This window comes from Aotus nancymaae, unplaced genomic scaffold, assembly GCF_030222135.1.
Source record: "Aotus nancymaae isolate 86718 unplaced genomic scaffold, 86718_ANA_hifiasm-v0.15.2.pri h1tg000057l, whole genome shotgun sequence".
NCBI classification, from domain to species: domain Eukaryota; kingdom Metazoa; phylum Chordata; class Mammalia; order Primates; family Aotidae; genus Aotus; species Aotus nancymaae.
This window is the reverse complement of record NW_026988471.1, coordinates 8,085,906-8,100,637: the sequence shown is the minus strand read 5'-3', so window position 1 is coordinate 8,100,637 and position 14,732 is coordinate 8,085,906. Positions and strand designations below refer to the sequence as shown.

The window sequence follows — 14,732 nt, the reverse complement described above, 5'->3', positions numbered from 1 at the left end:
GAGCAAAAAGATGCTTGAATAATAGCTGTTTTTGCATTGTAGTTTTCTGGAAAACTGAGGTAAAGCCCGGTATTTCAGTGAGTGCATAGTGTTCTGCTTTGTTTTGATGTGTTTTGGCTTGAGGTCACTATGAGTAGTAGGGCAGGGGTTATGTGGGTTGTGTAATCCTGTGTTCTCTGGAAGGAGATAGGCATGGAATTTGCTGGGATTGTGGAGTCAGGTATGGAAAGGATATTTACTGATTTATTTTCAAGTAGAAGAATGAAGTTGTCGTGACGTAAGTTACTCTATCTCTACAACTGTAGTTACTGGACTGGTTAAGAACTAGGAGAATCCAAATAGGCTTTGTTTTCAGGCCCAATTTTTAAAGTAACAATCGTTCTCTTTGGGGATCCAGTAAAACTTTATGGCAGCCTTTCGTGAGAGTCATTATCTTTTTGGATAGTGTAGCTACAAAAGGTGTATCAGTTAAGAACTGCTCTCAAAACAGTGATTTAGACAAATTAAAGTTTTGGTTTTCTCACATAATGACAAGGTAGATGAGCCATTCCAAGGCTGATATGATGGCTTCAGGATGTCCTCAAGGACCCAGCCTCCTTCCTTTCTGGCCACTCCTCAGTGTGTGTCTACTGCCTCCAGTCATGTTGCAGAAGCTGCAGCATTGCGTCTCAGTATCAGGCAAGAAGAAGGAAAAGGCACAGACCAGCTGAATTAATCCCTGGCAGAGCTTTCCTGGAAGAGCTAGCCAGGGCATTGTTGTGGGATTATTTCCAGCTGCAAGTGAGGCTGAACACGGTGTTTTTTTCAGCCGAGCTCATTGCCACCTCCAACAAGCCCTGTCTTTTTAGGTAGTGGGTAGACAGCTAATAGTTTCTGCAAGACAAAATAATGACCATTCACATCTTTGATTTGGCATGTTTCTAGGCTATCAAATTTATACCATCTTTCCTACTTGTATTACAGGTATTTATAATCTTTGTATTATGTTATATATTTATAACATTTATATTATTAAAACATTTATATTATGTTTTTCTCTCATTATCTAGAAACACTTTTCTATGTGAACATCTGAAATGTAACCGTGACCCCAGAGAGTAAACAGAAAACTTCCCTGAGTCTTTGGAATTATAATTTTGAAAACTATGATGTAAAATTGATGTATCCTCAGGACTGTGGATTTAGAGTTTGTTGCTTTAATTATATATTCTACTAGTCAATAACTTTGATATCTCACTTTTTATCCCAGTAGATTAGAAGGGAGAACAATTCTGTAGAATTTATAGCAAAGAACCTAGAGCTGACAGAGACATGCGTGGCATAATAATTAATGTTAGTAGTTATGACTCAGAATTATAAACATAATGTTTAAGGTAATCTGTTTAATAGGTAGCAGTATGTGCATAGCTTTTTGGAATGATGATTATCTTAAAAGTTATAATCAGCTTTAATGTTGAGAGGATAAATTGTTTCACCCAGAAAATCTACGTGTAATACGTCATTCCCTAATGACCCTGGTTGGATGACATGTGGCTACCACATATAATTTAGTATCCGTCCTTACATAGGAATATCTGTATTTAATGTGATCGATTTTTGAACTTCAAACAGTGTTTGTATTTAAATCCTTACTTGTATTGTTCTTACAATAGCGTCTGTTGTATTTCACTAATCATTATAATTATTTGCTTATTTGGATGTTGTGCCTAAAAGATTTTTAAATTCTTTGAGACTTTGCTCACTCCTTTACCCAGCAAATATTTGGGAACGTGTGTGGCAGTCATTGTCCCTCACACTGGGTATGTAGTTTTAAACCTGTAAGCAAAACTGACATGTTTCCCAGCCTTTAGGTGAGACAGACAATAATCAGTTGTTAATCACACAATAAAGATGTGGTTATTACAAACAAGGATTGGTATAGGACAAGTAAATGATAGGGGATGAGTAAAGAGGTGGGAATGAGCAGGAGGGCACATTAAGGCTGGGAGTGGCACAGGCTGGGTCGAGAGCCAGGCATGCCCTGCCCTGCCGTCACTCAGGGTTTGTGTCAGATTATTAATACTGTGGGAAGGAAGTTATGTTTTATTTTTTCTTTGACTGTTAAATTATTAGTAAACTGAAACTTAGCTGTTTCTAAATTAAATATAGTAAACACAACTAACTAATGCTTAATATGCATGTGTGAAAATGTACTATATTTAACTGTGATGTTTTAATAAAAGTACAGTATCTTGATAAGTTCCCTGTGTCTTTTATATTCTCCAGTGTGGCCAGACTCCACTGATGATAGCTGCAGAACAAGGCAATCTGGAAATAGTGAAGGAATTAATTAAGAATGGAGCTAACTGCAATCTGGAAGATTTGGTATATATTAAAATAATTAACTCATTACTCTCTCTTTGCTATTTTTTATTTTCAGAAGTGATTCAAAAGTAATGATTAAAACTTTTACATATATCTCAACTTTGCCTAGTGGGCTATATCAGTTTTCTGTTTTTAAAGAGTAATACAGGAGGGAAATTTTTACTATCAATGAAGGATCTCAGCTCTTTGTATATGGATGGGACTGGCTGAATAGAGAGCCTGTGTACATGCGGTTAACTGTTTGCCTTGAAGATATCCACATATGAGTCGTGTTAAGTAACTCCCCATAATGGTAACTTATTATAAATGTCATTACATGATAATGGCCAGGAAGATGTGTTTCCTTCTGATATCACTTCTGAGGGATAAATCAACATTCCACAAAGTTAGATTTCCTCTAATTCTTCCCGTATTGTTGGAATTGTGTTTGAGGGTCACATAGCTACATTTGTTTTGTTTCTTAATTGAATGATCATTTGAATTAAATTACAGTTAGGAATAAAAGTTAACATAGGATGCTTGTATCCTTTAGTTACAAAATAAAGGAGGATAGTTCTTTTTCCTTATCACAAAGTTTCTTAACACATCATATATGAGATCTCTGTAGTTTGGTAGCCTGTGAATGTGCTTTTAAATCTGATTACAGTCTCTTTAATTCCAATTTATATTATAGTAATGCTAGCCATGAGGATTAGCTTTGAGGTTTTGATGATCATCATTTCTCCTTTTTAAAAACATAATATATGATTAGAAGTCCAGTGAGAAGACTGAACAAGCAGTTATAAAACTGTGTTTACACCATTATTAGTGATGCAAATGGACAGACTGATTCTTAAGAGAGCTTCAGTATCACTTTAGAGTAGTTTAGTCAGCATGGGTCAAATCATGTCAATTTGGTATGATCATTTGGTATGTAAATTTAATTTTAGTTTTTCTTACTTTGAAATGTTATTTTTGGTTTTAAAATGGTAACTTTTAAAATATGTGTTCAAGGATAACTGGACAGCACTTATATCTGCATCAAAAGAAGGGCATGTACACATCGTAGAAGAGCTACTGAAATGTGGGGTTAACTTGGAGCACCGTGATATGGTATGTACATGTTTATAATATGTTCTTCATTAGCTGAAATCTTATTTATAATAACAGATACGGGTGAAATCTTGTATTTTTTATGTGTGAAATGATATTATAATAATGTTTTTAGAATTTGGGGTTGGGCAGGTGTTATAATATACCTCTTAGAATATTCTTAGTCATTTTTCATTTATTTTATAGTTTAAAATTCTGAAATATTGTTACAAATAACTCATTACCCTTTAATATATCAACGTTTTGAAACTTCTGAGACAGTTGTTTCCTTCAGATAGGACTTTAGGAGGGACAGCGTATGGTTTTAAAACTATTATCAGGTGTTTGAAGTTGTGCTTTTCAGAATAATATGTTTAGATATATTTTTAAAATGTGATTTTTTCAGACATGCTATCTGTGCATGACAGAAGTTTAACAAGATGTGATCTTTAATTACTACTTAGCTCTTATTTGAGCTTGGCATCTGATTAAAGCATAAGGTGAAGAGAGAGATCATTTCTGGCTAATTCTGTAAAATGTTCAGCCTTTTAAAAAGTTGACTTTAACAGTATAGGAAAGGAAGAAGATGACCTGCTGTGATATATAAAATATTCATTACTTAGCTGATGATGCTTTTTGAAGTACAGATGGTCTGAGTTTTGAAGCAGCCACAGCATTCCACCATTTTGTACTTAATAGCACATTATAATTTACACAGTAGTTTTACCTGTATAGTCTTATATTAGTTCTCAAAATTAAGTGAAATGGGTGGTATCATAGGAAGATATAGGGAACCACTAGTATCTTACATGTTTCTGAAAAGAATTTAAGTACATTGCAGTGAAAGTTTAGGGAGAGAAGAAAATTATGTCAGTAACCTAGGCAAAGATGGATATAACAGCTGAGAGTAAAATGTGGTTCTTGCCTTGTCCGTATAAAAGGTAGAAGGGAAATGCAGGGAGTTATCCAGTTCTCAATATTTACTTAAAGGTACCTTACCAGATTATCAGATGGGTTAATAATGACACAGCTACTATAAGCACATATGGAGGCCAGGCATGGAATAGTACCATACCAATAGGTGCCATACCAGTAGGTAGCTATTCCATGCCTGGCCTCTTTAGGTACTTTACAGCTGCTGTGTCTTTTAACTGACTTCTCAGAACAATCCTAGGGACTGAGGATTGATTTTGTTCTCAATGTGCAGTAGAGGAAATTGAGACTGGAAGAAGTGAATCTTTATCCTAAGTCACACAACTAGTAAGCATTTGGGCTGGGTTTTGAACCAGATCTCCCGGCTCCAAAGGCTTTCTCCTCTATCATTGTTTTACATATATCAGCAAAGGAATTAGGAACAATAAAATATACATTATGAATCTGTAAAAATGCGTTAAGATTCATAAAAGCTGATTTCTTAAACTTCTTTGGCTCTCCCTATTTCTTCAGATGACCACAAAACCTTTAACATTTAAAGGATCTTTATTTAGGCTTTAAAACACTGAAAGTTGGGGAAACTGAGGACAGTGTCTCTCATAGTATTGCGGGACCTTAACCTCAAAGGATTGTGGGTGGTAGTAACTACCAAGTTGAGGGAAGACGGAGTCCCCGGGAGAATTCCAGGATATGATATCAAAAGTCTAGTGAGGAGTCTTCCTGTGAGGACCTTTACTGGCACCAAACTGAAGAAAGCGTTCATGAAGTAGCTATAAAGCTGAACTGTAGTTCATAGTTCATTTGTCTCAGTCTTTCATTTTGCCAGTTTAGCTTCATTTTCTTGAGGTTAATATTTTTATCTCATAGGTTCTTAGAAAGGGGGTCAGGGGGACATTATTTTTTTTTCCCCTGAGTCAGGATCTTGCTCTGTTACCCAGGCTGGAGCACAGTGGCACAATCTTGGCTCATTGCAACCTCTGCGCAGCTCCCAGGTTCAAGCGATTCTCCTGCCTCAGCCTCCTGAGAAGCTGGGATTATAGGTGCACACGCCTGGCTAACTTTTTGTATTTTTAGTAGAGGCAGGATTTCATCACCACGTTGGCCAGGCTGGTTATAAACTCCTGACCTCAAGTGATCCTTCTGCCTAGGCCTCCTATTTTCGTTTGTTTTGTTTTGTTTTTGATACAGGGTCTCACTGTGTCACCCAGGCTAGAGTGCAATGGTGCAATCTTGGCTCACTGCAACCTCTGCCTCCCAGGCTCAAGTGATCCTCCCACCTCAGCCCCCCTCCTAGCTGGGACTACAGACACACAGCACATGGCCAGCTAATTTTTGTATTTTTTATAGAGATGGGGTTTCACAATGTTGCCCAGGCTGGTCTTGAACTCCTGAGCTCAAATGATCCACCCTCCTCGGCCTCCCAAAGTACTGGCATTATAGACATGAGCCACCATGCCCGGCTGGGACATTATTTAAATTGAAGTGAGGGCATGATGTTAAAAAGTTCTGGGCAAGTAATTTACAAGTTAAAATGTATATGTAAGACTTGACTTGATCAAATGCCCAGCTCTGTAATTTGACCTAAATACGTTGTGTCTTTCACGGCCTTGACACTTTTGAAGAGTACTCATCAGTAATTTTAGAAGGTTCCTCAATTTGGATTTGGGGATGTTTCTCATGTTCAGATTCAGATGTGCTTTGGAGGGAAGGATGTCCCAGAGGCAACGTGCTTTTCTTGGTGCATCCCCTAGGGGAAACATGATTTCAGTTTGTATTACTGGTGATGTCAACCTTCATCTCTTGATTAGGGTGATGTCTGCTACTGTAAGGGCACTATTTTTCCCTTTGTCATTACTAAATATTTGGGGGGAGATACTTTGAGACTAAACAAAATATTTCTTCTGACTAAACTTTCACCTACTTGATTTAGCATTCATCAGTGACTCTTACCTGAGTTATTACCGTTACTGTGGTGGTGTGATGATGATTTTCTATCTCCCTCATTCGTCTTACATTAATCATTAGAATTCTTCTGTAAGGAAGAGTTCCCTGTTTCCCTTCCCCACATCCTGCTCTATCTATCTATCTGCCATCTGTCTGTCCATCTGTCCATCCATCCATCCATCCATCCATCGATCCATTTATCTATATATCTATCTATATCTTTCTATTTCAGTATGGACTCATGAACATTTATTCCTTGGATATAGCCCAGTACTAATATTATTGCTCAAGTTATTCCAACCCATTAGAAGCTCTTTCAGGCTGGCTCTGTGCCCTTTTAAGATGCTCCATACTTAAAAAAAATTTTTTTCAAGTACTTCCTTACTTTTTAGTACTTCAGAATGGTTCAGGGTCATGCTCATCTTGTTTTTTTCATGCGCTAGCACTGGAATCAACTAGTTTTCCAAGGAAATCTTGCTTTTTTAATTGGACAATGTTTGGAAACCAATATCTAGGTGTTAGGAGTGCTTGTTGCTAGTGGGGTGTCACTGCTTCTAGTCCTCGGTGGATGGAGGTAGGAAGTACATGCAACTCATGAATACATATACGTCTATTTCTGTAGCTATCTATATTTTTAAATATGAGCCCATGTTGATACCTTTCCATATTCTTCATATTCTGGTAAATTTTTAGAAAAATTCACATACAGTAAAATTCACTCTGTCATGTACAGTGACACATATTCCACCACAGTTCCATACACAACAGCCCTGTCACTTTGGCCATCCCCAATCCCTGGACACCACTGATCTGTTTTCCTTTTCTATAGTTTTGCCTTCCAGGTTAGGGCACACACACACAGACATACACACCTTAAATTTTTTTTTTTTTTTGAGACAGTGTCTCAGTCTCTCACCCAGGCTACAGTGCAATGGTGTGATTTTGGCTTACTGCAGCCTTGACCTCTGGGGCTCTAGTAATCCTCCCACCTCAGCCCCAAGTGACTGGGACTACAGGCATGTGCCATCATGCCCAGCTAATTTCTAAATCTTTTGTAGAAATGGGGTTTCACCATGTTGCTCGAGCTGGTCTTGAACTCTGGAGTCTACCTGGGCCTCCCAAAGTGTGCCATCACACCTGGCTAAATAGTCCCTTTTCTTTTTTCTTTTTTGGAGACAGGGTCTTGGTCTGTCATCTGAACTGGAGTGCACTGGCTGGATCTTGGCTCACTGGGACCTCTGCCTCCAGGGTTGAAGTGATTCTCCTGCCTCGGCCTCCTGAGTAGCTGGTACTACAGGCATGTGCCACCATGCCCAGCTAATTTTTGTATTTTTAGTAGAGACGGGGTTTTGCCATGTTGGCCAGGCTGGTTTTGAACTCCTGACCTCAGTGATCCGCCTGCCTTGGCCTCCCAGATTGCTGGGATTATAGGTGTGAGCCACCGTGCCTGGCTAAATATTCTGTTTTTTAAAAAAAATTTTCATTTTTGTGGGTATATAGTAGGTGTATATATTTATGGGGTACTTGAGATGTTTTGATATAGGCATGTAATACATACTAATCACATCATGTAAAATGGGAATCTGTCCCCTCAAGCATTTATCCTGTGTGTTATAAACAATACAGTTATACTTTTTTAGTTATTTTTAAATGCACAATTTAATTATTATTGACTATAGTTACCCTATTGTACTAACAAGTACCATGTCTTATCCTTTCTATTTTTTTTATACCCATTAACTATCCCCACCTCCTACCCAACCCTCCCACTATTCTTCCCAGCCTCTGGAACCGTCCTTCTACGCTCTATCACTATGAGATCAATTGTTTTGATTTTTAGATCTTACAAATAAGTGAGAACATGTGATGTTTGTCTTTCTGTGCCTGGCTTAAATGATCTCCAGTTACATCCGTGCTGTTGGAGATGACAGGATCTCATTCTTTTTTTAATGGCTGAGCAGTACTCCATTGTGTGTAGGTACTGCATTTTCTTTATCCATTTATCTGTTGATGAACACGTAGGTTGCTTCCAAGTCTTGGCTATTGTTAATAGTGCTGCAATAAACATAGAAGTGTCAGTATCTCTTTGATGTACTGATTTCCTTTCTTTTGGATCTGTAACCAGCAGTGGTATTGTGAGATAATATGGTAGCTCAATTTTTAGTTTTTTGAAAAGCCTCCAAACTGTCCTCCATTTTGATTGTACTAAGTTACGTTCCCACCAACAGCGTATGAGGGTTCCCTTTCTTCACATCCTTGCCAGCATTTGTGATTGCCTGTCTTTTGGATAAAAGCCATTTTAACTGGGGTGAGATGATATCTCATTGTAGTTGTGATTCCTATTTCTCTGATGATCAGTAATGTTGAGCCCTTTTTCATATGCCTCTTTGCCATTTGTATATCTTCTTTTGAGAAATGTCTATTCAAATTTTTGTTTATTTTTTGATTGAGTTATTATTTTTTTCCTGTAGAGTTGTTTGAGCTCCTTATATATTTTGGTTTTTAATCCCTTGTCAGATGGTTGGTTTGCAAATATTGTCTCCCATACTGTGGGTTGTCTTTTTTTGCTTTGCTGTGCAGAAGCTTTTATACTTGATATGATTCCATTTATCCATGTTTGCTTTGGTTGCCTGTGCTTGTAGGGTATCAGTTAAGAAATTTTTGGCCAGACGTGATGGCTCATGCCTGTAATCCCAGCACTTTGGGAGGCTGAGGTGGGTGGATCCCAAGGTCAAGAGATCGAGACCATCCTGGCCAACATGGTGAAACCCTGTCTTTACTAAAAATACAAAAAACTAGCTGGGCATGGTGGTGCGTGCCTGTAGTCTCAGCTACTTGGGAGACTGAGGCAGGAGAATCACTTGAACCCGGGAGGTGGACGTTGCTGTGAGCCAAGATTGCGCCGCCACATTCCAGCCTGGTGAGAGAGAAAGACTCTGTCTCAAAGAAAAAAAAAAAAAAGAAATTTTTGTCCAGACCAGTGTCCTGGAGAGTTTTCCTGATGTTTTCTTGTAGTAGTTTCATAGTTTAAGGTCTTAGATTTAAGTCGTTAATCCATTTTGATTTTTGTATATGGCAAGAGAAGGGGTCTAGTTTTATTCTTTCGCCTATGGCTATCCAATTTTCCCAGGACCCTTTATTGAAGAGACTGTCTTTTCCCATGGGGACAAATATTTTTTATCCCTTTTAGTGATGTTGAAACAGGATGATAAGGATTCAGTGATTTATAGTCTCAGAACCAAATGTGGATTGGTCCAAATAATGATTTTTAAAAAACAAAACATTAATTCCTTAGTAAGATTTGATTACATTGGTCTTTTTTATTGAATTGTATTGTAGTTGAGAAAATTGCTCCCGTAGCTTAGTAAGTAGAACATTGTCAAGTGTAGTATTAATTCATACCTGATGACCTTGCTTACCTCTGGAAATCCTGATCACAGATGAGATGCCTTAGCATTCTCTCTCTCTTTTGGCAAGAGGTACTATAATGATCTGGGACTTAAAGGAAGTATTTAAATGCAGGAGTTGCATATGATTGTTAGATCTCTCTCTGGATAAAGTTTAAACTCATACAAAGAAGTGACTGTCTAGGAACTTAGAAAGTTTTCTGAAGAAATATTTTTAGACAGCCAAAATAAATCTTAGAAATTTGGAAGAGTTCATAGTGAATGTTCTTGAATTCGAGTTTCATTATATAGTGTAAACTTTGGAGTAACCATTTGTGGATGCAAGACGTTTGACTTATTTCATGTATTATTGTATTTGGGGAGCTTGGGAATTTAAAACTATATCATATTACCTTCATGAACCAATGGTTTATTAAGATATTCACTAAAGAAATTTCATTAGTGACATTTTTATACTTGGAGATGATCTAAAGTTTGATTCTCTTTCCTACCACTTTTTTATTCTTTAGGGAGGATGGACAGCTCTCATGTGGGCATGTTACAAAGGCCGTACTGATGTAGTAGAGTTGCTTCTTTCTCATGGTGCCAATCCAAGTGTCACTGGTCTGGTAAGCATTAACAAAAAAATTTGTTTGTATTGTAAGTGGTAAGTTTTCTTAGGGAATACTTAGGGTTGATTATTCTTGGTTTCATGGTCAATAGAAATATTCTTATTGCATTTATTGCATTGCATTTTAGGTTTTGGTGAAATATTCTTTATCTTATTAAACATAATGTAAAATATGATTTCAAAACACAGTAATAAGAATTTTTTTCTAAAGCTAAGTTTATTTCTCAGTTTTTATCAGCAAAAAGGCAGCTCTTAGAGCTTAAATGTTAATTATAACTATATAACATTGCAAAAGGAAATTTTGAAATCTTCGTCAGCTTCCTGTTTTCTGCAGTTGTGAATCCTTAATCTGAACTTATTTAAAGAAAAGACATTTACCAAATAACCATACTGTTTTTCTGTACATTCTGTTATATATATTTACATTTCTCTTATTTTATTTTCTTCTGTTTAGTATTGCCTGTTGGCTGGATAGTCACATTTTAATGTATTGAATTTATACAAATAAATGTGTTCATAATATATATTTATTTAAGCTTCATTATATCTTAGTTGCCAATTATGTATTATGAGTATTGTATCTGTTTTTAAAGTGGAGAATGATTTGTAATCTGATTTTTAAAAAATTACTTTGTGTTACTTCCTTTGATATTTACTTTACTTAGCAAATGTGTATTGTAAATATCTACCTAAAAGATTTAATTTCTCTTTCCCTCCCTCCCTCCTTTCTTTCTTTCCTTTCTTCCTACTTATCTACCTACCTACCTACCAATCTATCCTAGCAGTACAGTGTTTACCCAATCATTTGGGCAGCAGGGAGAGGCCATGCAGATATAGTGCATCTTTTACTGCAAAATGGTGCTAAAGTCAACTGCTCTGATAAGGTAGGTCAGCAGCATCTTTTCAGGGTCCAGTCCATGTTATGTCTACTCAGTGTCTAAATTATAAACATTTTTATATAATTTGTGAGGCTGCTCTAATGTATTTCATATTTTTGTATATTAAGGTATTTTATATAGATATACATCTTATAGATAGATTCCCCATGTGTTTTATGTGCTAAGTATCCTTCTGATGTTTTCTTATATCACATTCATTGTTCTCAAGAAAACTGACCGGGATAATAGAGTCCCTGTCTTCATTGTTAGAAGTTTTCTATTGTAACTCTCCTTGCTACCTTCATCCTCTCTGCTTTCCCTGTATTGTTGTGAGAGAGATCTTTCTAAAATTGAAGTTTGGTTATCTTTCTTTTATGCTTAAAATCCTGAAGACCGTCTCTGGAATGATGGGTGAAGATGGCCTTGCCTTCCTTTTTCCCCCTTCTCCTGCTGCTTGTCCCCTGCGCTTCCTTGCATGCCAGCCACTGAATGACCCACACTCCTGAGTCCAGTGCTCCTTCACAGTGTGCCCGCCTCCTCCTCCTCAGCTTTTGTTCATCTCTGAGGCTCTGCCCATTTGCCATCACCTCCAGAAAGTTCACCAGAATGATGTGCTATTCTTTTTTTTTTAAAATCCTTAACACTTACCTCAATCATTGCATAAATACTTACCTAGTTATCTTTTTTCTTCCTTGCTTTTGGAAAGCTTTGTTGGCTTTCACTATTTGAGGATAAAGCCCAGGCTTCTCAGTTTGGCTTCAGCCTGTCTCGCAGGCTCACTTTTTGCCATTTCTGTCCATATATGCTGTGTTTTAGATACAACAGATTGTTTAACAGTTCTGTGAATGTTGTTTCTGTTGTTATTCTTTTCTCTCTGCTAGGAATGTTATTACCTCCTCTGCCTGATGGGCTCCTGTTTATTTTTCAAGGCCTATTTGAGGTGTTACCTTCCATGTTAAGTATCCTACCCTAGGTGCCCCTTCCTGGGTACTCTGCACATCTCCATTAGGGCACATAAACTATTGCCTTGTCATGATTGATTTCCATGTCCTTCTTACCACTAGAGTATAAGTTTCATAAAGATAAGGAATGCTTTTTTTTTCTTTTTCTTATTTTGTACCTCCATTATTTCCATTAGCTGTCTTAGAGTTTGGTGCATTGTGCGGATAGTCATAATCTTCTCACATTTATAACAGTGTAGCTAAATATAGGAAAATAGCTATTACTTTAAGATTTTTTTTTCATTAAAATAGATTTCGTGCATAAATTTCTTTAAGTAAAACAGTATTGTTTAACCTTATGGGGGTATTGGAAAATGATTCGTATCTTCATCTGGGTGGTAGTCATACCAGTGTATATATATGTAAAAAATCATGAAGTAGTACAGTGAGAATTAGTATATATTTTTTCACTTTGTGCATGTTATGCCTCATTTAAAAACACTACACAAATAATATCTTAATGAGGAGTATAGGGAGGCTGTTATAAATATTTATATTATAATACGATATTTAAGAATATTGCATGTGTACTGTTGGCTGATTCAGATTATCTGAGGTTTGAGGTATGTCTAAAATGTCTGTTGATGATTTTTTTTCTTTTTTTTTAGATAGAGTCTAGCTCTGTTGCCCACAATCTTGGCTCACTATGACTTCCGCCTCCTGGGTTCAAGCAATTCTCGTACTTAGCCTCCCAAGTAGCTGGGACTACATGACTACTGGCCACTATGCCTGGCTAATTTTTGTATTTTTAGTAGAGACGAGGTTTCATCATGTTGGCCAGACCAGTCTCGAACTCCTGAGCTCAGGCAATCTACCCATTTCCCAACGTGCTGGGGTTACAGGTGTGAGCCATAGCTCCCGGCCTGTGATGTAATTTAATCATCATAGAGAAGCCTTTATTTTCTCCTTCTAGCCTATAGTAAAATATTTATATATAGCATGGCATTCAGAGCCCTCCAGAATCAGGTAATGATGCTGCCTAATCTATCACTCATTGGCATTTTGAGAAAATGTTTAGTAACCACTATGCAGTGCCCTGTAGCTGCACTTAGCACAGACGATACAAAAACAAGAAGAAATTATCTCTGTTTAGAGAAGCAAGGAGATAAGTGGGCCATGTAAAATGCAAAGGCTCAGGGTCAGGTGACTTAGGAGCATGAAGGTGGGAGAATTCACTGATGGCGCAGCAGTCAGTAAAGGTTTGATAAAATAGTGCGACTTCATCTAGACCTTGAAGAAAGGGTAGAGTTAACATCAGCGAGAGAGGAGGAGCAGAGATGAACTGGGCACAGGGGAACATGGGAGCAGAATGCACCAGAGTACAGCTTCAGGTGACCTGTTGAGCTAGCATTGAGTGCACTGTCAGGGGTGAGGAGAGGGGTGAGAGTAGGCAGCTGGGCTGCAGATGGAGCCACCTTTGGGTGAATCTTGGATACTCAGCTGAGGAGCTTGGACATCTGCCCTGTAGACACTCAGAATCACTGGGAGTTTTGAGTAGTAGGTGGTCGCAAAGTGGTGTTTTAGAAAAAATTAACGTTTAGTAGCACACCATGGGATGGATTGAAGATTGAGAGTATTTTACTTTTATTTCTGACAGAAATAGGGAGATTTCTATGGGAACTAGGTTTTAGAGAAGGGAAGGGAAGTCTGCTTTTGATGTGTTGACCTTGAAGTGGTGGAAACCTGTAGTTGAAGGTGTCCTTCTACATAGTGCACATAGAGATTCGGGTTACTGGTGATGAAGGGCTTGCCTAGAGGTGATTCTTGAAATGATGTGAGTGCGGATTTGGCAGCTAAGATCAATATTAATGGAATATGGTGAGCAAAGGACTGATTATTAGGAATAGTAATTATTTTCTTAATTATAATACATAATTATATAATTATTATTAATCTCCAGAGCTAGGAGAACTTGACTGCTGTAGCATCAAAGGTGGTGAATGAATTGAAAATTCAAGTTGGAAGGGACAGTCAGAATAGTTCAAAATATTGCAGAACTTTCAGGAAGAAAAGAAAGAACTTAGTAAAATAAACAGGTGGCTGCGTGCCGTGGCTCACCCCTGTAATCCCAGCACTTCAGGAGGCTGAGGCAGGTGGATCACCTGAGGTCAGGAGTTCAAAACCAGCCTGCCCAACATGGTAAAACCCTGTCTCTACTAAAAATTCAGAAATTAGCCAGGCGTGGTGGTGGGTGCTTATAGTCCCAGCTACCTGGGAGGCTGAATCAGGAGAATCACTTGAGCCTGGGAGGCGGGGAGGTTCCAGTGAACTGAGATTGTGCCACTGCAGTCCAGTCTGGGCAGCAGAGTGAGACTTCCTCTGAAAAAAAAAAAGAAAAAAAAAGATAGATAGATCTGGAGTTTAGGTGACTATTTGTGTGACTTCTGAAGTGGTGGTTTTGTAATGCCTATAGCAGAAACTAGTTTTTTGTGGGGGGATTGGTAAGGGGTTGTAAATTATCTTGAAAAGCTTCAAAGAAAACAGTGATTATCTTCAAAGGATAACCTGTTGGAAAAATTTGTTA

General features: G+C 37.7%; 1 protein-coding gene across 8 annotated transcripts in view; it reads left to right on the top strand.

Moving 5' to 3' along the window:
• Positions 1-14,732, top strand: part of KIDINS220 (kinase D interacting substrate 220) — a 119,227-nt gene that overhangs the window by 14,995 nt on the left and 89,500 nt on the right. For 4 of the 8 annotated variants that reach the window (XM_021669016.2, XM_021669014.2, XM_012438848.3 and 1 more), the window contains exons 3-6: positions 2,266-2,364; positions 3,358-3,456; positions 10,229-10,327; positions 11,115-11,213. In XM_021669016.2, the coding sequence (XP_021524691.1) occupies positions 2,266-2,364; positions 3,358-3,456; positions 10,229-10,327; positions 11,115-11,213 (396 nt within the window). Of the gene's footprint in view, positions 1-2,265; positions 2,365-3,357; positions 3,457-10,228; positions 10,328-11,111; positions 11,214-14,732 lie in introns of all 8 variants that reach the window. The other 4 variants (XM_021669015.2, XM_021669013.2, XM_021669012.2 and 1 more) reach the window with 1 other exon arrangement.